Genomic DNA, 26,029 nt, shown 5'->3' on the forward strand with positions numbered 1-26,029 from the left:
AGATGACACAGGAGTACCAGCGTGTACTTTGATAGGGTTGGTTGTTTTTTCATTAGTACAATTACAATACATTCTGAGCAGTTGCACAATCAGGCAATTTGTTTTCTCCATACATTTTTACTGCAAACTTCAAAGATTTTGGTGTCCTTCTATTTCTTCTTCTTTTCACGTCATCCTGGTAAGGACATCCAGTACAGCATTTATTTCTGCGTTGCACCTCAAGCTTTGATGCCTTCTTTGAATGATGGTTTAGCTGCTTAGTTACATGTCTGCAGCTCACGTTCTGTCTGTTCCACCCAACTAATCCAACAGACGGCATTTCCAGTGGGACAGTTTAGAAAAGGTACACATGCAAACTGATTTTTGGATCACGAAGAGCAATGGCATGTAGTGTATTTCTGAAGTCGAATACTGCTCTCAACTGACAAGCCTTGATATGAAGGAGTTCCAGTGTGGTCAGGCAAGTATTTCAGCTTTCAATTCAGGAGGTGAATTTGGCTTCACATAAACCAAGCACGTTGTTCAAAGATGGCAGTTGTCTTAAGCAAAAAATAATGTCCTTACAACGAGCCATCTAGCATTCTCAAACACAGGAAAACATTTTCTTGCATAGCACTGTTAAAATGTAAAACCAAAAACACACCAACATTTTCAACTCACTTTCAACAGGCTTTAAGTACATTGTACATAACTGCTTCAAAAGACCTCTTTGGTTTGCTTTATGAGGTCTGGCTACACATAGCTTCCATGCAGCAGGCAGTGAGTTAGGTGACGCTGGACGTAGGAGCCGGACAGTATGTTTGCTCATTTCTAGGAAATCAATCCAGCGACATTCAGCTCCAAAGAAATGCATACCTACCTCCTTCTCTACTTTCAGGCCTGAACAAGTGATATGGCTCTGACCACAGGAGCGTACCACAAGCCAGCAAGCATTTACATGACTGGCCAAAGAGTTGAAAGACACAAAGCTTGTCCTTAGCAGTGTTTCTCTGCTTCACTTGTGGTGCACACTGACAAATCACTGTTAGGATCTAGCTTGAAATAAAAACATTGTAAGAAAATGGAAGTTTCTCAGGAAAAAAAAAAAAGGTTGCTTTTTTTTTTTTCCCCTTCATGTTTTCTTCTGTCTTTCCAGTGAAAATTAAGGAAGCTATATGCATGTTAGCCATATGTATGGATTTACTAGTACTGGAATACCAAATGATAGAGCTGCTGTGAACTGCTGCAAGTACTAAAAGCAATGCTTACAATGGTTGGTACAGAATTTGCAAATCATAGAATATTTACTTGGAAAAGAGGTTAGTGTAGTTCTTAGTTTTCTCAGCATTGCTTAGAAACACTAAAAAACTACAACAACTGACTGCTACTCTACACCAGATCAATGCACCCCAACAGATAATTAGGAATATATGCCATTATATTTAAAAATACCAAGTTCCTCTAAGCTGGCAGGCCTAGAAGATTTCACATAGAGATAAAATATTAAAAATTCTCGTTTCAACTCCACACACTTGACATCTGAATAGGAGTGATGTAATCATACTATTTATTCCATTAGTGAGACAAAATGTTGTATGGAACTAAATTTCTGAGATTTTAAATAGAAAGTCATTTAACTCGTATATACACAAAATGTTCTTTCCACAGATTTTTACATGGCAAATATGTTAGAGGAGAACCACTATGACTAAGTTTCTACAAGTATAGCATCCTTTCTAAGCTATTCTCTCTGCTGAAAGAATTCACAGAAGCTTCGAAGTAAAATCTAGACAATTAAAGTTACCTATATTTCACAGTAGGTAAAGAAGCCATTACATGATATTTCAGCTTAAGGTTTCTGGAAACAGCTACACAGTAGAGTTTTACATCCACCCCTCTTTTCCAGCATTCATGGTGAAACTAAATCTCTTCTTAATTTACAAGAGAGATAATGGCATACGAAAGATGTATAACTGTAGGTCATCCTCCTCGATAGAGGCTGGTCAAACGTTCTAGTTCTTTGCAGTTTTCCATGGACATGGAGTCTGCTTTCTTTCGGAGACGATCATCTCGATAAACTTTTGATGCATGAAGTAACTCCGTTTCTTTATGAAAAAAAAAAAAGAGAAAACATTTTTCAGGTTTAAAACTGAATGCTTTGCATTCCTTCTCAGAGCAGTCCAGAACAACTCAGGTTTAATCCTCATCCTTTTCTCTTTCTCTCTCTATTCTAACTACCCAAAGAAACCATCTAAACAGCAGCACTACAGGTTTTCCTTCACTTTGTCTTCACAAACATTTCATCTTTTGTAGCAGTCACAATAGTAACAACCTTCCAGCACCCTCATATTTCATACAGCAGTACCTGATTACAGAACAAAAAACGACTTCTTGCATCATTTTGCATGTTACTGAAAGCTCTAGCATCTTGTCTGTGCTTCACAATTCATTCTGAATGTTAAGCCTATTACTTCAATAGATGCTGCTTCAGATTGCCAGCGTTCATAAGTATTATTAAGAGCTCTCTGTATTATACTAATGTTCAACAGCTTGACACTGCTGAGCATTTTAATTCATTCCGGAGCATCAATCAACGCTGGAAAGAAGATTCTAACTGTCAAAAAAATTCAAAACATGGTAAGTATTCTAAATCTGTAAAAATGTGTCAGTTGTTTCTATAAATAGAGAAAATCTATTGGGGTCACTTTCTTATACATCAGTTTGGGTAATTATCACAATCTGATAAATTGCAAATAGCAAACAATGTGACAGTCACCACTTTCAGGCAACTGTTGTTCTTTACACTAGAGTCAGATGCTTCTCCAGCCATTAAATCTCCCATTATGTATTTACATATGGAAAGTTAGGGCTCTTTGCATTGACAAGGACTCTGCTCATACTCAAAGTAAGCAACTCAAGACCAAATGATGAAAAATGGGAAAGGTATTTTTCCCTCCTCAGTGGATATGGCATATCAGCCATATCTTTTCAAAGATATCTGGACAGAAAATATAGGAGACATAAGACAGGAAACACAAATACCATATACCAGTAAAATCTCTGTATAATAACTAGGTCACTAAACGTAAACTTTTCTTCTTTGTCCACACAATGCTGAAAAAATACACAAAGAATACGTTCTCTTCCTTTTATTGTGCTGGTTTATGTCTTGTGTTTCATTTTTTTGTTAGTAAGCACCTCTCATTTTTGAAAAACCTTTCGTTACATATGACTATCAATCATTCATTTAGCAACCACCCGTAGATGAAAAATGAGGCATTCATTTTTTGAAGAGTGAGAATATTCAAACATTTCAAGATGATCAAAAGACGACCTAGTCCAAAATATCTTATGCATAAGCAGCAGGTACTCATGAGTAAGAGCATAATGCCTGTGGGAAGCAGTGGGTCTGCTGTGCATGGCCAAAGTTCATATTTCTATCTATACAGGTCAATTGTAATGAATGCATGCAGCCCTGTCCAGGCATGTAACTAGCTGTAAGTGTCTGTCTTTTACAGCTGGCAGAAGCTAAGGTGGTGCTGCCTGAGCTGACAGGCTTGGCATTTCTGGTTGCAAAAATTCAAGCTATGCAGTAACACACAACTTCACTCAGAGAATGAGTGAAATTTGCAGTCGGTCAGTGACCGACAGTTCATGAATCATTTTTTTCCCAGAAAGGTAATACTGAAATAATGCATAATAGTTCAAACCATTTGGTCACAGGTGACAGAATAACAGGTTAAAATTGCTGATAATTTGGAGATGGTGGATGCTATTCAGTATTCTTATGCTTTAATATCAAATTCCAGGCTGCCTCTCCTGCAAGAAAATAGCTCCTCACATAATATTAAACTAGAATGGCACCACAGCTGATAAGCTAAAAGACTGTTTTCAAGGATGATATAGCTAAGGACCCATGCAGCACTGGCAAAAGATTAAGCACTGATTTTTAGGTTACAGTGTTTTACACGCTGGGTGTCCTTGGTTGCTTGGAAGAGTAAGTGTTCATTTGTACCACTGTCCAAGGCAGATTATCTTCTCCCTCTCTGGAAGTATCTATGTGAGCTTTCATTTTATTTATCTTAAAGCAGCCCCAGGGATGTACACAATACTAAAGATACTGGCATGATAAAATAATGTGAAAGAATTCTAAGCTCTCATCCTTAACTTAAAACAATTTATTTCTCATTATCATTTCACTGCTGTTGTTAGTTTTCTAAGAAATCATCACAGATAACAGGTTAAAATATTTGATGACTTGCAGATGGTTGTTTGATCACTGAATAAATGACAGCAAAATTAGGTGACACTAGCAGGGACACCTCAAGAAGTAAGAAACAGTAGGGAATCTTTCCTTTGTTTTCTTGTCCAGATATATGAATAATACAAGTACTCCATTCTTGCCCGAGACAATCTCTTTTTTTTTTTTTTAAAAAAACTATGTAATGCATTATTTCATTAAATTACCAGACTTACTTTGCTGCCTCTCCTTCCAGCAGTTATTACGAATGTTGGACACATAATCCTCTTCCACACTCTTTTCCACTTTCTGTAATGATGCTCCTTTATATTCATTTCGAAAGTCCTTGTTGACATAATAAACAACACCCAGATTTTCTGTCTGCATTTTAATAGTCTGCCTTGTACTTCTGCCAAGAAAGGAGGTAGGGAGAGGCTAGATATTTGATTTTTTTATACCACAAATTCACTTTTAAATCATATTGCTATTACAGAAGAACATCAGCACATCGCTGAATTTGCCATTTCAAGATAAATACTGAAATGAATGGCTGTATAATCTTCCAGAGAAGAAAACTACTACCTTTACCCAAACACTAAAATTTTGGTGTTTTCATCCTTGATCTTGAACAAAATAATTTAGTAAGATTTCATACCCCTTTAGCCACATGTAAGCTTTGATAACAGAAAATTTGATTCCAACTCAAAAGAAAAAGAAGCCAACAAAACACAAGTGACAACCCAATATAGGTATCTCCATTCCAATGTGTCTTCTGCAATCCATGACAAATCCATTTTCCTGCTTGCATTCTGAGAATTAAAAATCAAGGACTGCCCATAAACATTTTGGCAGATAAGTGTTAACATGCATCATAATAGCTTAGATGCAGAAGAGAGAACATCATATTCTGGAAATAAAGAACTAGGAAAAATAACAAAGGAGAAAAGAAGCCTTTTATTGTGGGGATGAGAACTCTAGAAGAAACTGAGGACCAATAAAACAGTTGTGTGTGGACTGAATCTGCTAGCTAACTGCATGCTTGATATCTTCACAAGTTACTTTCTTTAAGATAAAAACACACATATCCTTCTGTACAAACCAGTTAAATTCTACTATCAGAATCCTTGGAGAGAAAACAGAGATATACTATTTTATCATCATCTGGAACAGACAGTTTCTCTAGCCCTTATCTAGTTCAAAACTTGAACAAGAATGGGAAAGTTTCTTCAAGCACTTTGCTTGCTATAAGCCTAGATGACCCCTAAAAGAATAATGAGCCTTAGCAGTTTTCAGGATTTGATTAAATACACAGGAAATGCAAACACCTTTGCCTCATACTAAAAGATGTGCTGAACTCAGGCACTGCTGACTTCTTTTCTCTGCTACATTTGCACAGCATGTTCTTAGCACTAACCTTAAAAGTTTTGTTTTGCTTCACTTCAGCTTCATCTACGCTTTCCCTCTGTTCCCTCGCTGTAGGAAACAGAGCACCAACTGATGGAAGACTCCCTAAAATGCTTCTAACTGGGAAAGCGTGGTTAAATGTCCTTCCCTGTTTAAAATGAAGGTAATTGAACATTACTTACGATCTTGGGTATAAGGCATAAGGAGGGTTAGATACCATCAGCTGGCTCAACAAGGAGACAAGGATCAGCACTATAACAGGCATCAACTGAATGAACATAGAGAAACCTCCCTGAGGAAAAAAAACCACAACAGATTCAGATATCTCATAAACCAGTATCAAGTAAACAGGCATGTTTGATAAAATTTAATTCTAAGCATGACTTTCTTTTTTCAGTATCAAAGGCATTAACTAAAAAGCTGCAAAAAGTTAAGAGCTATCTTAATTTCCAGTGCATACAGAATTCATTGATTAGCATGTAGCCACAAGCAAGTACTAAATTAATATCTGAATTCAGTCACAAGTACTTGATGTTTTGGTCTCATTGATACAGTTCTATAATAACTATACAAGTCTCTATATAATTCATAAGCACCATTCTTACTTCAGCCCAAATCAACTTTTAAATGCAAGCAAGGATTAGCCCGATAATGGTACACAACAGATTTACAAAAATATGCTACTATCTTCTCAAAGCTGTGTCTATTTACCGCATCAGCTGACTGCCACTTGCCAACACTTTCAAATATGTAACTGGCACGTATAAATTTTCCTCTATAGTACAGAGCTGCTACACAACCACATTACTGAACGTGACTACAAGCAAATATCGCAACACACGATTTAGAGTCAATGGTGCTTAAACATACATCACCCCTCTCTTCCTCCCTCTCATGTCCACTCTGACGGTGCTGATTAGGATGACTGTAGCCAGCACGACCATTAGAAAATGAGTGCACACTACCTGTGGAAAGAAATATCCATATTTGAAATGTAAAAGAAACTATTTGAGAGGTCAATATAGGAGCAACAACATAGTTTAATGTCACTGCACGATGATACATAAAATAAACCAGCTTTAAGACATCTTACAATTCCAAAGTAGTTTAAGTATTCTAAGCTGTAAAATAAGTGATTTACTATTTCACTACAGAAATTCTAAAGAACTCAACTCACATTCTGGGAATTTATCAATACTTTGGGGAAAAACAAACCGATGCGGATAAGAGTTGGAGATGGGAGGGGGTATGGAGTAATTTTATTGTTTTGGAGTCTAAAACTCCAGTGCCACTGAGCAATACCACTAAATCTCCGTTATTATGCTGATGAACAGAAATACCTGTTGGAAATGCCCCTCCAAAAAACATGTTGAACAAATCTTCTGGAGTAATATCAGCTTCACAGCCTCTGTGAAAGTTGAATCTACCATTGCTAGGGTGATTGCATGTTTGCTCTTCATTGCCCGTAAGGTCGTACTGCTTTCGTTTTTCTGGATTACTCAGCACAGCATATGCATTTCCTATTTCTGAAGCAAGGAAGAAATACAATTTCAAAGTCAAGAACAGGCAGAGCTTGATGTCCTTTACTGTGTGTTACTTATCATCTACAGTACAACAGGAGTCAGAGACATCTCTTGCTTTTAGTAGCATAGCTTCTACTGGGTTTCCCACCAACACTATTCAAAAGACTTTTTATGCTGTTGAACTATGCAGAAGGTTTTGTTCCTTTTTCTAGAGGAGTACCCACTTCCACAGAAATTTTCTCTCTCACTGCAACTGAGAAAAAAAAATCAAGCATCATAAGGAAACTTTTGAAATCAGGTAACTGCAAAGTTCCATTTGCTGTAGCAACTTCAAAGCATCACGGACTCAACAGGTTTCTCTGGTTTCATTTGGTAAGTGGCAACTTCTTTGAATATGTCAGCTTTACATTCACACACTACTGAAGATATTTTATGGAGTACATTAATAACAGAAAGTTTTGCATGATGGAACGTGAAGAGTACAATGTGATTGCATTACAAGAACCTGTACGTTCCTGGGGTTGTTGATACAGCCTTAACGGTTTGAGAGTCTGGCCAGAATGTTTGTCTCCAATCGTGCTACATTATCACAAACAACCAACCTCAATTTTGATAGCAGAAAAGGGACACTCAGTCAGGTGGCTACAGGAAGAATCAGTGTGAAAAGACCACAAGGTCTGTTGGCCTTCCAAGCTTTCACCCCAGCTGCATAAAGCTCTTGTAGATTTAAGGAAATCTTCTGTTAACGCTCAATGAATAATCTTCAATTGGATGTATGTTCACTAAGACCTTTCTACTTTCCTCCAGATCTCTCCAAAAAAAGGCTTACTTTGCACCCCATCAACACAAGGCAGAGGGATAACGTTTTCTGCTTGAAAAGCTTTCAGTCATTAGAAGTCTGTGAAAGCTGCAGCATTATCACCTCAACACAGGCAAGTAAAACTATGGCTTTGAATAACTAATGCTTTCAACATTATTCAATCTAAAAAAAAACATTAATGAGTCCTAGCCTTGTGCCTTTTAAGATGCCCTTAGAAATGATCATTAATAATTCTGTAAAATAGAGAAAATCCAAAGAAATGAAACCTGAGAGCATGTAAAATATACTAATAACACCAAATATTGCTGCAAGATTAATGTGTTAATGAGTAAAGGATATAATTGGCAATAAAAAAAACAAGATTTTTTCAACAGTTAAAAATTTCTGAAATGTTAATCGGGTGAGAAATAAAGTGAAGAGACTATACTGTCACAGTACAGTCAGCACACTTTTCTATTTGCTTTTGATTATTTCATGCTAATTCCAAACAGATTAGCATATAGTTGTCTTTAAATGAAGGACTTAAAGACAAAAGAGATTCAACAAGATTAAAAGTGATTATTCCCACACAAACTTCTTAATCTAAAATAAGACCTCAAAGAAGATTCTGTAATACAACAGAAGTACTGGACAGCATCACACAAAGTACTTACTTAGGCCTTAACACTAAACTCAATTCTATTTTGTAATGTGATCTTTCCTTAAAATAATAACATTTGAAGAAAAAATACATTATGAAACCTCTTCTTAGGCTGGATGTTAGAAACTCATCTGGCACCTTTAAAGGCAAACTAAATGACACATTTACGCAGCCATCAATAAGATGACAGTAATATCAATGTAAGAAAAGTGCTAGCATTTATTAATTTTTAATCAGCAAAATGTTCTGTTCAGGCACTCATCCAGTTAAGAACCAAAAAGTGAAACCGCATCCAAGAAAACAAATGTGACCAGAGTACTGATGTTAAATAAAAGCTAAAACAGTAAGATACCAACTTCTTAGATTTCAATTATTTAAAATGCTACTAACAAGGGAGAACTATTTAATTTCTAATGCTGGAGACAATTTTATAAGAATATAAGAATAACATATCTTTTAAATGAAAGTAATCACACAGCATATTAAAATCATCATTACTGAGAAACTTCCCTAATATACCTGGAACTGTACACATGCTATTATAATTACCCCTTATGTCTGTATCAGAAGTTTTGTTTGTTTGTTTTCTTTTCCTGTTTTTTTTTTTTTTTTTTTTTTTACCCTCATACCCCCCTTCTCCCAATGTAGGAGTTTTACCATTGAGTTTTTCAAATGTCTGTATATAAACTTCACAAAGGAAAAATACACTGAAGTACCACTGTCAGATTGTCTCTTTATGCAAGACCTTTTCCTATAGATATTTTTCTTCATCTGTATCTGACTTGAAGCCTGTTTTCTTCAAAAGGCTTTTCTTGCACAATTCTCCTTGCACAGGGCAGAGCTTGGCAGCCTTACGGTCTGCCTATCAGACTGTAAATCTCAACCAAAGAAACAGTTAAGGGGAGCTACTCGTGGGCATGTCTGAATAAGTGTTTCTGTGTGGAAAATGAAAGAAAGCTACTCCCAAGGAATTTTACATACAAGGAATTCTAAGGAAAAGAAGGTAACTTAGAATGGCACACAATTCAGTAAAAACTGCCTTTTGCAAGCGAACGTTATCTTGGTCTTTTCTTTGTGCTCAAATACCAATTTCATAGATTTAAGTGTATACCTAGTAAAATTATATTCATTTCAGCAATATTAAACTAAATATGCCCATGGCCTTTTGTATATTCAGTCAGGATATTTTGACAGGGTAACATCAATGCTTACACTAGAAATCAGTTTCATAACACAAAATGATTCACCACAAGCTCCGTATCCAGTTAAAGCAACACAGCAACCACTAAGTATCACTTGTCCTTTTAAGCGTACTACTATCTTTCTGAAAAATAATAATGCATTGTCATGGACTGATATTTACCCCACAAAACTACTATTCTTCACCCAAACAGCCATTCTTGATGCAAGTACTGCAGAAGCCAAAGTAATGGCAAATGCTATAATCCCCCAAATAACCTCAATAAACATACCATATGTACTGATATTGAACCAACTTAAAATGACAGTAAAAATCAACTGACTGCATTTTGTGCAAATGAATGACAGCAAAAAAACGCAACTGGGTTTCACAAATCAAGTTTTAGTATCCTTTGCCTGTACCTGAAAGTTACAGTCAATCCTCTGAAACCAAACTCAACTCCATTCTGTGCATGTGCTAAGATAATAAAGGTCAAACATTTCCTTGGATAAAACGTCAGTTTAATATTAGCTACAAAACACTACACGGGCAATTTTATATAGAAGGACAGTCTACCAGTGCAGATGAATTCCTTTTAAATTGACAGAGTTCAATCATAAAACAAAGTTTAAGTAAACATGGTATTTTACTTTTAAAAGCCTCTGTTGCTCCAGGTGCATGGTTTTTATCTGGGTGAAATTTCAAAGCAAGTTTGCGATAAGCTTTCTTCAGGTCTTCTTCACCTGCATCCTTTGATACCCCAAGGACTTCGTAATAATTTTTATACTTCTTCATACTGCAAAAGAAAATGAAATAAAAGAGAGTAACCAAAAAGATGCAAAAGGAGTATGTTAGAACACTCATAACGGAGGCAATACATTGCACTGATGCAGTACAGTCAAATTCTCACTTTCAATATAGAATACACAAAAAATTCCCCCAAGTAACAAAGATGAATGCCATTTTTCACAATAAGCTCAACCCTGCAACAAATAACAATAAAGTATTGTACTCAAAATTTCTTACTGCATACATTTAATTTATTGCACTTGTACTGTGCAGCTACAAAAGTTGTAAGAAAAGGCTTCTGTCTGCAATTACTGTAGAAGTTCTTTATCTTCAATTACATGAATATTGCTGTTAATAATGCATAAAATGAAGATTCTAAGTTTATTTTGCATAATTAGCAGGTAGGAAGGCCTGTTTTTCAGTCTCAACAGTAAATGCACGAGACAAACAAAACCAAACAACATCTCCTCTTCTCCAAACAAATGCCAAGTGATAGCATCATTCAATCAGTCACTTTTGAGGGAAATAAGGCATGTGAGAACACCTAGGAAGGCACCTAAATCTTAGCAAGCTGCTTTTAAATTAAAGCAACAACAAAAAAGCAAGACCAGTTCCTGATTTAGATTTAATTCATCTTAAACATTCAATGAAGCATTTTTTTAAACTCTTAAAAACCTACCATTGGTATGCTTTAAAATACCCAGAAAAGAGCAACAGCAGTTACTGGGGTAGAGAGAGCTTTAACAGTATGTAGGTAGGAAGAACTGACCAAAGAATAAATACATCTTAAAATCAATCTTGTTAAGTTTTGATTTAAAGAAAAAAAAAAAAGGTATACAATAATCTGGAGAAAAGTTCAGAAACTCAGGAAAAAAAGGCTGTACCACAGTACTGCACTACAGAAATGAGGCACATGCTAACATTTGGGGAAGAACAAAAGAAAAAAGCTGGTCTGAGCAAGAAATTACTTTCAGAACTACTTAAAAAGCTGGCATGAGCCTCTTTACGTGGCTGTAAGTGTGTCCACATTCTTTTAAATGCATACATTTCTACATAAATATGAGTTTAGTGTTACAAAGACTATACATATAGAAGCCAAGTGGAAAAAAAGGGGGTAAGCAAGCATTTGGCAACTTCATGAAAGAATGGGGACTCTGTAATTAAGGAAATGCATCAGAAGTACAACCACACCATCGTGTGTGGTCCTTTAAAGTTGGGATTGAGCAAATCAAACTTCATTTGAGGGATCCCTTTTTCAGCATTCAAACAACATGAGCTTTTACAGCAATCTCCACGTAATGCTCACTAGAGCTCTGAAGAAAACACATGCAGGCATCTGCCAACATGAACATCCTGTGAAATAAATACAGCTCATTATATTCAAGTAACATTTAATAAGCTCCTTTTAGGATGCTGATAATGCTAATTAAAAATAACACAGCGAATCCATCATCAAGAAGGAGTGGAAAGGAAAGCAAATATATTAAATTATACTCTGAGTACTGGAAACCTTTGTTTGTTAATTTGTACAGTAAGCAAAAACTTTGGTACTATCCACAGATCCATTCATCTTTAGCTTCAAGAGCTGGGTTACTTATGAAACTTACCAAGAACAAAGAGCTTTATTTAGAAGTCAAATTAGGCTTTTATTTCATGAAATTGCTGCATCAGCATCTGATCTAAATTCTTCTCTTCAGTAATTCAGAATCTGAACTATCAATAGCTCCTTTCCCCCAAAGCATATGGTCATTTCTCATGGAAGCAAGAAACATGGAAAAAAAGCCACGGAAGTTTACTTCTGAGCAGACTTGATATTCACTTCTTTCACAGCTGTCTGAGATGGAGCCAGGAGAAAAAACAGGAGGAAAAAAACTTGAACAACCCAAGAAATGTCAACCAGTTCTTCTAATCCTCAAAAACTTCCTCCCCTTCATGGGCCGTGGAAGTTCCACAGTGAACAACCCTCACGAGGACAGCTGGAACAGTTACTATTGACCAGAAGATGTACAGGTCAGGATTTGCCCATGTTCTTCGAGATAGTGTGTCAAACCAGAGCTATGGCTTCAGGAGAAAGTGCAGGCAGGAACCTGCTTCGGGGTCACACAGCACTCGCCCTCAGAAGAGAATATAACCACAGTCCATGCAAAAGCTAGCCTGAACCTGGCCCAAGAATGAGCTGTTATTTAACAATAAACAAACGTTTGTCAAGAAAAAAAACATTTGCAAATACACAAACATCTCCATTCCAACATTCCCAATTCTGTATGAAGCTAGGATTTAATATTTCAAGCACTTCTTCTATCTGCTCGCCTTCCTAACTTAAACAACCAGACTAACCTAACCTAAACAACCAGATGCCTTTGTGAATTTGTGCTGACTTATGACTTTTACTGTCCCTTGCATGTTCCCATCAGGATAGTCATGTTTACAGCAACAGTGCCTGCAGCACTACCCTCCTTCCTACTGCAAAGCAGAGTTTTGCATGATACCTTCGACACTTCAAGGCAAAAATACCTGGACCCCAAGTAGCTGGTACTTAGTCATTGCCTAGTCTTACCAACACAGTTTCTTACAGGGAGAGAGTTAGCAACAGCCATCAGCACTTCTCTTGCTGAGCAGAACTCAGGGCAATCATTACAGGCTAACGGCTCAGTTCTTACCCAGGCTTCTCCAGCACGGCTGGAGCATTCAGCCCAGCCCACTGAGGCCTGGCTTCATCTCCTTCTTTCATTTTAAAGAGACGGAGACCAGAGGTGTGGCAAAGACTCTCCAAGACTTCATTCCTCTTCCCACACAGTGCCATCATCCCCATGACAAACTTCTCTTCAGCTGTTTGGAGCCGGTGGAAACCATGCCCAACTTCTGAGCCTTGATCTTTACTGGACATCCCCCACCACTATCTCTAAGCTAACTGATACTATAGACTGAGGTATGATTCTCCATTCTGACAGAATCTCCCTGCAATTCTTCCCCCTCCCACTTGTATCCTACTCCCAGCCACACATCACAGGCCAGTAGAGGCTGGAAAAACTTCAAGGAAAATCATCACTGATGTCACTTGTGTTTTTTACCTGCATCTAAAACCTCTCTCCTGCAGCACTCTCAGCATGAACAACTTGCTTTCCAAAGGTACATTTCAAACTACTGTTTCTATTTGGTCTCACTATTCTTAAGGCATTGTAGTCCTCAGTGCTTATTTTCTCGTGTTTGTAAACCCCACACACAGATGTTTCTTTTCAAAACTGCAATTTACACATCACTTGCTCAGGAACTGCCCCCTTTTGTATTGAACTGTTGTTGTCGTTTATTTCTGAACTATTTTGAGGTTGCTGCTTTGTGTTAATTTGTTTTATTTTAGGGAATTGTGTTTCTTGTGATTTTGCTTTCTGGTTGGATTACTTCTGTTCCAAATCACTCTCAGATTACCTACACTGTTTAGCTGATTTCTGTCCTTGCTGAATTCCTACCACCCTTTGGGGGGGTAACATTCTCTTGATGAATGGATTTTCTGGCTGTTTTAGGAGAGCACAGTGCTTGATGTTCCTGAAAAAATACCTGACTTTTTCAAAGTAGACTTCTCAGAACACACCACAGCAAGTGATGGCCTACTTTCATGCATAGTCTTCCAGTTGACAGAGGTATCTCAGCACAACTGGTAAACCTCCACTGTTCCATTTTGACAAGCCACCTGTGGCCAGCCCACTTCCAAGTGCTGGAACAGCCATCTCTGTCTGCACCTGCAATCCTTTCCAAGCTCTGAACGCAGAGAAAATCCCAAAATGTCTGCTTTCCCCTACAGAAATTCCGGGTCTACCAGCACTGGTTCTCCTTTTATAGGCATCGCCTACAAAATGATGCGATCCAATTGCTCTGCTTCTTGTTTCGCTTTTCAAATCTACAATTCAGATTAGGTCAGAATCAGCAGCTTTTATCAGGTTAACCAAACCTCCTTACACTTCCATATCAAATATCTGCAGCAATCAGTAATTCCAAAATTTTGTCTACCAGAATTACTATATATTTCTAAGGGCCTTTTGAAACCTCTGTGCACATGCATAGAGATAGCTCAAATGACAAATATTTTTACTACAACCTCCAAAAACTCCTGATTGGAGCCAGCTATTTATCCTGATGGTAATCTAAACTGAGCAGCAGTGAGCAGCAGTGTGAATACCAGCAGTGAGGAAAGGTGCAAAAGGAAACTAACTGACTGACTTCTGATCCCACCAGTGAGCTGAAAAATACAGTAAAACACAAACCAACTTCTGCATAGGCTCAAATTTCCAGTGATACCAGCAAGCCTGATGCAAATGGCATCCTGCAGCTGAACTGGAAATGTGCCAATCATAGTTGGGATGGCAGAAATGTAGTCTGAAAATGATGCTTCTAGACTGCAAAGAGAGGGGTCATCACAGTGTTGACGAGGAATTCAAGCTGGGTATCAAATACTCCTACTATGCCCCAGCAGTTTAAGATCTCCATTTTACGCACAGATTCAACAATACATGAGGGTAATAGTCTTGGCACTTTCTTCTTGGGGGTACCCAACCACAGTTTCTCTTGTGTTTATTACATGAAATATCCAGCTCTGTGTTTACATCAGCATACTTTTCACTACATTTAAAATTCTTAACTGTAAAAGGCGTAGCTTAACTATTAAAAGTGTAGATTGAGGCATTCTGTATCTTCTGTGCTTCCCATGACAGACCTTGTGACACTGATTTCTATCTCGACTTTCTTAACCATTCAGCTGGATACGTCATTAATTCCAAGTAGTTCCAGCAGCCCATCTAAAGGTGTCCTGATTCCTTTGCTTTGTGGTGGTGTGTTTTTTGTTACTGTTTTTGTTTCAAGAACAGCTGATTGAACCTATTATTTCATTTTAATTACCTTCTTGACTTCATGTTAAAAAGGTGACGATATATTTATTTGTGCTGTATTTGCAGAAGTCTGCAGAAGGTCTGCAGTTTTTTCTTGTCAGTCACACAGCCTGCATTCCTCACAGTTTGATCCATGAAATGCATGGAGGGATTTTTTTGTTTTGTTTACGCAAGGAATTCCTATCAAGCTGCTAATTATTCTTGACCATTACTGGATGAAATTTAACCCTGCCTTGCAAGGTTCCTACAGAACCCATCCCTATCTTAATTTGTTTTGATTCTAGCTCAAAGATCCAAGTACAAGCGTCTCATTCTTGCGCTCTTCCAAGGGGCAGGCACCAGCAACGCAGGAAAAGTAATATTCCCACACAGCTTTCACAAGATAACAGTTCAACTATAACATATTACTAGTAATGGCAGTTACTTTACATCCATTAAAAAAAAAAAAAAAAGGAAGCATACGCTATATATATTCATTTTCTAAAAAGCAGCACTGGACATCATATGATCTCTGAGATCATTTAAAGGGATGTGTATAAAGTACGCAACCTATCTACAGCTCCAAAACTTTTTTTTTCCCCTCAAACCATGCAGATAACAGATAACACAAATTTGAAAGCTTAAAAATACATGGTAAAGATTAAAAAAAAAATCAATTGCCTGCTGTTTATTATTTTTTATTTTTAATTTCATGCTAGTCCACAAAGCCTTTCCAAAGTCTCTGCATAGTTGGTATGAGAAGGCAGATACTATAAATACAAACTCCTTGACAACTGTAATCCTGATCAGCACTTCTGCAGTTAACCAGAAGAAAAAAGTTTACATTTTCTTTCTTACACAGAGGTTTCATTTCTTTATCTCTGCAAAAAATGCCATCAACCTATATTGAATACTTAAGGAAGTACTTTAAGTAAGAGACTACAGAAGCCAAAAGCAAGTTTTCTGGTTTTTATCATGCGTGTGATTCTCATGCACTTAAGCCGACATTGCTCAGACAGGATTTGTTTAGAGACTTCTAGAGCACTTGCCCTAAAAAGTTACTGCTGCTCCTAACATATTTCTGCGTATCTCTGATCTGCAGGTCACCTAAAGTGTTTAGGCTACTTGATCCAGCTTTTGGGGACAAAATGCATTTAAGAAAAAGATACATACATATAGATGGTATTTTCAAAGCATTTCATTAAGAGTCAAAAAAAAAAAAAAGTGCTTTTGAATACTTCAACATTTGAAATGTCAGACTGAAATAGTGAGCTCATTTCTTACAAGGCACTTATGCAACCAGTAGAAAGGTATTGCATCTCACCCTTCTCCCTGCCGAGTAACTTGTTTGCAAGCTCATGCAATGCCCTACAGAAGTGCTGCAGCAGCTTGCTAGTGATCAGTGTCCCCTGTGTATGTGGAAAGGAAGTAAAAACAGCACTCGGTTGCTTGTACTCATACTTATCTGCATTACTAGAGTAACCCTGAAAAGTAAGGCAGATTAATTAGTTACATCACTCCAAGTGTGTCTTCACTACACTTCTTAAATCTCCTCTGACAAGCAAATGTAAGATTGCTGGCCAACTCCAGGTACACCAATCCAAGCCAGCGAGCTCCCAGGCTGTTTCCCTGTCCTAGAGCTCGCAAGCGCTTGTAAGAACGGGTCGTATAGAACGTGTAGTTACATCTCCAGTGCTTTCCCTCAGTCTATACTCAATTACTAACGAAACCAAAAATTTCTAGAGAGAAGAACATCTGAGGTTAATGACCGTCTTTCAAATCATAAGCATACAAAACAACAGTTTGACAGAGTCAAATTAATGGAAAGACTAAGAATTAATAAACAATTTAAGACTTCTTAACTTGCTAACAGGCACAAAACCCAATTTAAATCTACCTTTCTCACACTGCAGTTCTGTAACCAATTCAAAAGTCTGAAAACTGTTCAGCTATGGTATGGCAGAAGCAAACAGTGGTGACAAGCTTGGCACTGAAGAATATCCTCCCCAAAGGGACATGTTTCATTTAATTGGAAAAGCCTGGGGTCTGATAAAGCAAAAACATATGCAGACTGTCATGTTTCCAACTAAAAAGCCCATTCTCACTGCGGTTTAAATATGAGCTTCCCTTAGCTATCATTACTGAACACACTACATTTTTCTATCGAGTTTTAGCCCACTGATTGTACTTAATCCTGTTCTCTTTGGCAAGGAACACACATTCTTTATCTTCTTCAGCAACCAATTTACTAAGTGGCGTGTTGATGTCACTAACAGAAAACATGACAAACTCTTCAAGAGTTCCAACAAGACTAGTGACATCCTCTGCTCATTACTGCACATATACACCAGAAGTCTGTCTCTCTCCAAACGTTCATGAACTGCTATACTACAGAACAACTAGTATCTGGCTAAGGTCAAGACAATGTTTTAATAACTGATTTCGTAAGTTGTACATAAAATACAAACAATCACGGGTTGCTCTGCAAACTATTGCAATTACTTCTTTGCAAAAATCCGCATAGACTTTAAAGACACAGATTTTATATTCAAAAAATATGTTGTTGAAATAACCACTAAGAATCAACGTTGCATGAACATTACCCTCAATGTATAACTTCCAAGAATATCTCTGGTTTTGATCTTCTTAAGGTAGGTTGATTTTATCTGGTATTTTGTAAGCCCCTTCCAGGAAGCAATATCATGGAAGGAAATAGCGTGGAGGAAAGCTGGCTCTGCAGCATTGTTTTAGGCAAGACATAATGGAGAACATTTCTGGCTTCTGGTAAAATAAACAAACAAGCAAACAAAATCCAGAACTTGCAGGGACCCTGATGTCAAAGCAGACTGTAGCTCAGAATGGCATGTCATGGATGAATGAATACTGGCAGTAATACAGCAGCCATAATTGTAGCAGCTTTCTGAAAACGTGCCTACATGTCTTAATTTACACAAAGCCTCATTTTACAGAAGGACTTCTTGCAGGATATTCCACCCCACATGTCCACATGCACATCTGCATGCACACAGATCACAGCCAATATTTCAGTGGTCAAAAATTCACACTCTTACTCAGGTTTTACTTAAATATGCATGAAGGTCAACAATATCAATGAAGCAAAGCGAAGACAGTAAATGAAAAGTTTTACTAAATAGTTGTTTGATACATGATACAGCTTGATACAACTGTAATCATGCCAGACACTGTTCTCTTTCTGACCGAATGCACTGCTGCTTTGTCAACAAAGAAAGGCAACTTTTTCCTTACTCACTGAACATCAGAAAAAGATCCCAAGATAGTAACAACAGCAACATACATGTCACATCAAAAAATTACCACACAGATGTCCATTTTGCACAAGAGGTCATCCAGTCTACACATACTAGGAAACAGCAACCTTTGGATTTCCCTTCTTTGAACTCTCTTGAAAATATTTAGGCCGTGTTTATCTGAAAGTAGAGGTAAGTTTTGAGGTGTGCAGTTTGAGAGTGGCTAGTCCAATATTTCATTAGCAAAAACCAAAGCACACCCCAAAACAATATTTTTCTCACTTCTATGGAGAAGTGTGGAATTTTAACACAACTTAAGAGCTACTTGCCTCAAAAGGACATTTCTACTGACCTTTATTTCTTTTCTTGCATCCTCCTTTTCTGCTGTTGTCCCTTCTTAATACCGTAACGCTGTGTGAAGTCCAGACGGTTTATAAATGCACCTCAGACTACGTGCTTCAGTGCTTCTCAGAAGAAGCACTATACTTCCAGAACAAAACAGTTTTAACACTGGTCTATGATCAGCCTGAACAGCAAGATTAGCTTTGTAGGTGAGCATGCCATGCAAAATTAAATAGCTGAGTATAAAAATAATTAATAGTAACACTGTTCCACAAGTTTTACTATAGACTTTTCATCACAACATCTATTTACCATGAAATCTACTTAATTATTTTGAGTACGTTTTATAAATCATCCACATTACTTCTTATAGCTGAGTATCATCTTGCTTTTATTGTGTCTGAACACAGTAACACTTTCTTGTAATTACAATTCCAAACAAGTAACCACTCCCAGCTAAGCTTCTATTTCCTGTTGCTTCTTCAGATGCTACATCTGAAAGCATAGGTACATAACACACAGAACGAAAAGTAGTGATGTATTAAGCGAGGCCATACCTGAATACTCCTTCCATTTGGTCTTTGGTGTAGCCTTTTCCACTTTCACCTGCAGCAGATGCATTGCCCTCCCTCGTGCTACTGGGCTTACTTTGATCATTGCTACTGGCTGGTTTTCGGCAGTAAGCGTCTCCCCCAGCAGTACTTCCATTCTTCGTAATAGCTTCCAACAAAACTATAAAACAACAGTATATCATAGCATCATTATAGGCATTAGTGATTAAGTCGGGGCTCTCACATATCTTAAATGTGAGCACCTCACTGTAAGACACTAGCTGCTGCATTCTCCGTTCTTGTTGACCACCACTTTGTATCACAAACACCAGTTGGCAGTCTGCCAGTCTGCAACTCCTTTGTGTGGCAAAACTACGGAGAAAGTTTCAAAATTTGCGACTGGACTTCTCTCCATCTCTGACAAGGTAACACTGGAGAGAGCTCTCCATCTCTGGCAAGGTAACACTAGAGAGAGTATGTCCAGGTTCTTCAGCTTCACATGCTTTTAAAAGGGATACCAAACCCATTATTTGCAGTGAAAACATCAAAGTATCTGAGTAAACTGTTGTAAGCTGAACCTGAGAGTTGCTTCACACTGAGACCTAACCTAAGAGTCTATAGGATCTGAGAATTACTCCACACAGAGACCAAACGTGCCCCCTGGTACACAGGCAAACACATCCTTGCAATCAATTTAATGATATTTATGACACAGTAAGATTTGGTGAGATTTGTCTGGTTAACGGATCAGGAAAACAAGAGTTACAAACTTCCCAACAGAACTGATAATCCATTCTCAGTGTTTCTTTAAAAAAAAAAAAAAAAAAAAAGAAAAAAAGATTTGGAGCATTTCACCAATGGGTTTCTATGCCTCACTAATACCAAATAAGAAGATGACACAGGAGAAATGTTTCTCCAATAGCAGACTAGAACTCTGGTATCTCAGTGTTGTAGCAAACACTCTTTGGCCCGTAACTTACTCGGTTAACCTTAAAAAGGGTGACAGAGGAAAACAGCCCGCTCTTTAGCAGCTCATCACCCTCACAAGCCTTTGTAATGAATAGACAAGCAACATATGCTGTGCCAGGGGAAAGGCTGCATCTAATCAAAACTCAGGGAATCATTTGCACGAGTTATATGCTTCCATAGGCAGCTGCTAAGAACAGGACTATTCAACTCCTTATCTTTCCCAACAAGCAGCCTTGGGGTTGCCTCAGTATCCATAGCTAAGGTAATAAACAAAAGATGTCTTGATTAAATTCAAACATGACAAAACATATATATGTTTATAGAAAATGGAACATAGATAACAAGACTGAGGCATCACTCTGCCTGTGGAACAACAGTAGACATTATGGGAACAGCAGTGATCCTGGATTAAAAAAAAAAAAATCCAGCTTTTTTATAGTACTGTTAAAGCTTTCAAATAGTGCAAAGGCAGCATCCTATTTTCCAACCCACGAAGAACAGCCTAGATCACAGGCTCAGTCCCTGAGCTGCAGAATGAACCACTTGACTCATGTCACAACCTATCCCATGCTGATCTGGGAAACACAATGAGTACCGCTACGTCTCAGAAAAGCACTGATAATGTAGTCATGATTGGAATGATAAGAAGCAGAAAGATGAAGACACATGTTTGTAAGATTGGAAAATGGCAATGCACCCTACCAGAGGTTTCTTTGAAGCAGCATGTCAGCTGCTACATTATACAGATATTTGCAACTTGAGCCATTGGTGGCCATGAACTGATGCTCTATATCCTTTTCAGGCAGCACTAAGCTGAAATTCAAGCTATTGTTTGCCCCAGGAAACCCAGATGAGACAACTATAGCCAGTTTTTGACTCCTGAATTTTGAAAGTCAGCGTGCTTTGCTAGATCTTCAAATCTTCTTCCCTTCTGTGATCCAAGAGATCTCAGAGCATCTTTAATGAACCATTAGACAGGAGCTGTCTTTTTATTTAAGTTATGTGGATATAAACCTGCATTCTGGAGACATCCACCTTACCAGTACATCTCAACCAGCACCATTCTAACGTAAGGGACTGCACAAGAAACATAATACAGGATAAAAGATTAATACATATGGAAGAGAGAGCCTTTTGGAACAAGATGGCAAACAACAGCAAACTAGGCTGCACTTCATAACCAACTAAGAGTTACTCCTTAAAACCCTCCACTGTTTGCTTCTATTTAATACCTTCCTTACTACTCACTGGCCACAGCAGCCTGAAGACAGACAAATAGCTACACAAGGCCTGAACAAGGAAGTTGGCCGATTTCAGCGTTGCTCTTGAGTTCGTGCCTGCCTCAGCAAGATGCATCCATTGATCAGATCAGACTTTTTACTGCCAAAATAAAGAACAGGCAGGCATTTAGATGCTGGATTGTACACTCAGAGGAAGTCTGCACTACAAAGAAAAGAGGCTTTTTGAATACAGGAAAGCCATAGTTACCTTACTTCAATTTAAAATGAAGCACAGAGCCAAATATTTGAAAGTTCCTTCTGCTACCACCTGAGGTCAATAAAGTAATAACAAATCAAGATCAAAGATTTGAACAGACAGTGCCCCCAAAGTGAAGTATTTTCAGTCCTGATTTGCTCCAGATAAGCGATAATTGAAAACACTCTGTCTATACCATGCTTTCAACACTACTTCTACCTCATAAACTTTTCAGACCTCCCACCCCCATAATGGAACCACGCTGCTTAGATGACAATTTAGGACACTCACAGAAAGTATGAGATCTCTAGGAGTTAACCTAGAAATCATAGTTAAACTTCATATTTTGACTGTACATCTGAAGTTCAAATGCATTTTCTACCAAAGAGTGATGTCAACATGACCACTGCTCCTGTGAAGTCATTAGCTAAGTATTACTGAACAAACACTGACCTTACGTTTCACACTAGTAAAGCCTTAAAATAGCATTGCTGCAGTCAGCGGATTTCAGGCTTTGTTTAGCAAAACTGAACTTCATTGATGACCAAACTATAGTGCTGAATGCACTTTAAATGCAGATGTTGCCAAAACCAAACTGCATGTAGCGTCAATTTAGAGACAGTGGTTAAAACCTGCTCCATGCCCTTCTGTGATCAACTATAACATGTGAAGAAGGAAGCTCCCATCAGTGAAAAAAACCTCAGCACTACTATTCTAATTGCTTTGTATCGTGGACAGAACATCATTTTTGAAGTGGTGGGCAACTGTTCCCAAAATTATAAGAAAGGTACACCCTGTAGTGAACTTGTGACTCGAGTGACAAACTGGAAAAAAGTTCCTTCTAATACATATCCTAAAGAGAAAATGCAGGTGCACAATGACAACTGGAGCTGCTCCATATTGTCCTCTCCCCATGTAAAATCAACCCACTATGACTGTAAAGTAAGAAATTGCACTAGAATTAAGACTGCTCACAGTCTTCACTGTTTATTTCTTTTGGATACGCTCTCTGACACAATTTTTAATTATCTAATGAAGCAATGTGTTGGTTTTTTTTTCCAAGTGGACCCCTGACTTCAATTTTAAAGATGACAATGAGATAATGAAGCGTTCATTTCATTTATTCTTTGTCACCATAAAATCCCAATTTGAATTTAATGCACAACTTCCAGTTCCTGTCCAGATAACAGAATACTCTGTGTGCTTGCAGCTTACTGCACTTATAGCAGGTCTGTTTAAGAGTCTCACAAACTTAACTAAATTAAATGAGTTGGAGTTATTTTGGAAGGAAATGGAAGGAACTGAAAAGAATTACCAATCTCCACAGCTAGAAAACTGAAGACAGAGACACTGCATGTTTACAAAGTCCTCTAACTCCTAAGCACCTAATTCAAATGAGGCCTAGGGCCTGATTCCTGCAGTGGTACTAGGGCAACTGCAATTCTCAGTAGCTTCAGATGGAGTTTGAAGTGCCACTAGTTCCACAACCCAGGCCCTTGCTTTGAGCAGAATACCTGAAAAACGAAGCACAATTAGCCATCACTGATGGAAACAGAGTGAAGTGACTTATTTAACATAAAAATACAGTGAAGAATTTTGCATCAGTGCACAATTCCCCAAATTACAGTCTGCTACAGTAACCACTAGACCATCTTCTTTTCACCAGATCTGTACCTTATTTGTGACATACTTTGCTCATTTCCACAGTGAATAAAGCAAGTGTCCTACAGACAATAGCCTAATTAGCCATTTATTCCCTGCACTGAATACTTTACAGTGATAGTTACAAAGTAGGAGCCCTACTTTAAACAAAATTAAAAAAAAACGAACGAACACAAACACTGACAACAAACAACAAGAACTCAAAATTAATCACTTGGAGACACTTTATTTTACTTTCCCAAGAATAACTGTAATTCTTACTTTGGAGAAAAAAAGATGGCAAATAAAGTGTGTGAAGCAAATAAATTAGTTACCCTCTTAACCAGAAGAAGCAGAACTGAAATTTTCAGCCTTTCAACCTCCTGATCAGCACAGCTTCCAAAAAGCTAAATGTGTTTTCATGTGTCATAACCTATGACTACAGAAATGGAACGGATACAGTAAGTTCCTGCTAGCTGCATTTTTCAGCAAAGCATGATGTCAAGTGACTAGAAAAATAAATGCGCCACACACTTGACATAAGCAAAGTAGCAGTTTCTTTCAGATGATGTACCAGCAACATCCATCCTGTCTTTCAGGGAAAAAAAATAACTCTCTAGTTACTTAGCTTATTGCATACATTTGAAAAGGATTCGGAAGACAAGAGAGGATGGAAAACATTCAGCGAATCTCTTCATCTGACATCAAATGAAGAATCAGGCCTCACAGTTCTGGAACACTGCTTTGCTGGAAATTGCAACTGGAAGTTTTCCAAGCTGTATGTTATTCTGTAGGAAAGCCCTCAGGTCAGTACAGAGCACTAAAGTGTTCTCTGTTCCTTTGGTGGCACAGACAACCACAGAAAGAATGAAAAGAAGGCAACAAGTCACCGCGCCCAGAGGTTCTGACAACACAAAACACAGAGACACCAGGACAGGGGAGCAGTCTGCATGGTGTGCACCGAAACCTTAGCATTGCTCCTTTTAAAGAACAGTTTCTAGATGCTAGAACAGCCAGAAAGATGGTAACTTTTTGGAATCGTGGCAAAGAAGCGTCTGAAAGGCCCGTTATATTGCGAGGGAACGAGGTATCCCGTTTTCCTGAGGAAGGCCGAACCTGTGCCTACCTCCTACTTAGCCAGAGCACGGCCAAACGGGAAACGCCAAGAAAACCCCAAGCAATGTATGGAAGGGAAGCGCCGCCGGCCTGGAGCAGCAGCCGTCACCGCGAGCCGTCAGCGCAGGGCTCGCTGGCGGCGGCAGCACTCAGCCCAGGCCCTGGGCCGAGGCGCGCCGCCGCTAACCGGGGCCGCGCGGATTCGAGCACCGCTGTAACGGCGCGGCACGGGCTCAGACCGACCCAGAACGCACGCCCACCCCGCTCCTCCCGCCTGCCGGGCGCGCCAGCCCCCACCGGGCCGAGCGCACACGGCAGGGGCACAGGGCCGAGCAGGCCGCGCCGGGACCCCTCGCATCAGCACCGCCGCGCGCCGCCCGACGGCTGACGGCCGCCCCCCGGCGTGGCCCCGCGACCCCCCGGGACAGCCCCCGCCCCCCAGAGGAGGCTTCACCTCGGGCTGTCTCGGTGGGATAGAGCTTCTGGGCCTTGCCGAGGAAGCGGAGGGCGCGGTCGCGGTTGCCGGCCTCCAGCGCCTCGCGCGCGATCCCGATGCACTTCTCCGCCTCGTCCCGGTTCCCCTCCATCAGCTTCTCCTTCCGCCGCCTCCGCCCGCCGCAGCGCAGAGAGAAGGGGCCCGAAGCCAGAGCGGAGCCGGGCGGGGCGGAGCGAGGAGCGGAGCGGGCGGGAGGGCGGCCCGGGGCTCCCGTCACTCCGCCAGGCTCATCCCGCCGCCTCGCCCCGCGCCGCCGGTCCCGCAGCCCCAGCGCGACTCGGCCCAGCAGCCGGTCCGGCCCACCGCCTCCTTCCGGGGCGCCGCCGCGCATGCGCCGCCAGCCGGCCCGGGGGCGGCCTGCGGCGGCTCCGCCATCGGCCCGAGGGACCCCGCCGCGCACAGCGCCGCCGCCCGGCCGGCCCCTGGGTGAGCCGCCGTGGAAAAGTACCGCTGCACTGCGGGACCGGAGCGCCGCGTCAAACTCCGCGGGCCCTTTCCTGGGATGAAGCGCGCGTCAAGATCTAGGTCAACACCTTCCCGCGGCCCTGCTGCAGAAGACGCCGGGAGTAAAGGCGCCTGCTCCATACGGCAGTGCTGGTAGAAGCAACTCACTGCTGGTGTAGGCATGGAGCTTACTCCCCTTGCTGCTGAAATGTGACCTCTGCCAAAGAGGAGCATCTGCACAATGGTGACATAGGCCTTCTCTAAGTAATGAACTTTAAGAGAGCTAAAGGA

At 39.6% G+C, this 26,029-nt stretch overlaps 1 protein-coding gene across 1 annotated transcript; it reads right to left on the minus strand.

Annotated features, from left to right (window-relative positions):
* Positions 1-24: 24 nt before the first annotated feature.
* DNAJB14 (DnaJ heat shock protein family (Hsp40) member B14) lies at positions 25-25,652 on the minus strand. Its single transcript, XM_085222950.1, has 8 exons — positions 25,253-25,652; positions 19,603-19,777; positions 10,437-10,582; positions 6,964-7,149; positions 6,494-6,588; positions 5,806-5,915; positions 4,456-4,628; positions 25-2,084 (listed from the first exon to the last, which is right to left on the minus strand). The coding sequence occupies exons 1-8, from the start codon at positions 25,623-25,625 to the stop codon at positions 1,960-1,962; spliced, it is 1,383 nt and encodes a 460-aa protein (XP_085079076.1). The 5' UTR covers positions 25,626-25,652; the 3' UTR covers positions 25-1,959.
* Between the last annotated feature and the right edge of the window lie 377 nt (positions 25,653-26,029).

This window comes from Meleagris gallopavo, chromosome 4 (assembly GCF_905368555.1).
Source record: "Meleagris gallopavo chromosome 4, MGAL_WU_HG_1.1, whole genome shotgun sequence".
Classification (NCBI taxonomy): Eukaryota; Metazoa; Chordata; class Aves; order Galliformes; family Phasianidae; genus Meleagris; species Meleagris gallopavo.

Excerpts from the sequence above, each read along its gene's own strand:
- DNAJB14 (XM_085222950.1), bottom strand. The coding sequence starts at position 25,625 with ATGCGCGGCGGCGCCCCGGAAGGAGGCGGTGGGCCGGACCGGCTGCTG. Across the intron at positions 7,150-10,436 it reads AGCAACAGAGGCTTTTAAAA|AAATAGGAAATGCATATGCT; the intron begins GTAAAATACCAT and ends TCCTTGCTTCAG. Across the intron at positions 2,085-4,455 it reads CTGGAAGGAGAGGCAGCAAA|AAACGGAGTTACTTCATGCA; the intron begins GTAAGTCTGGTA and ends TTTTTCATAAAG.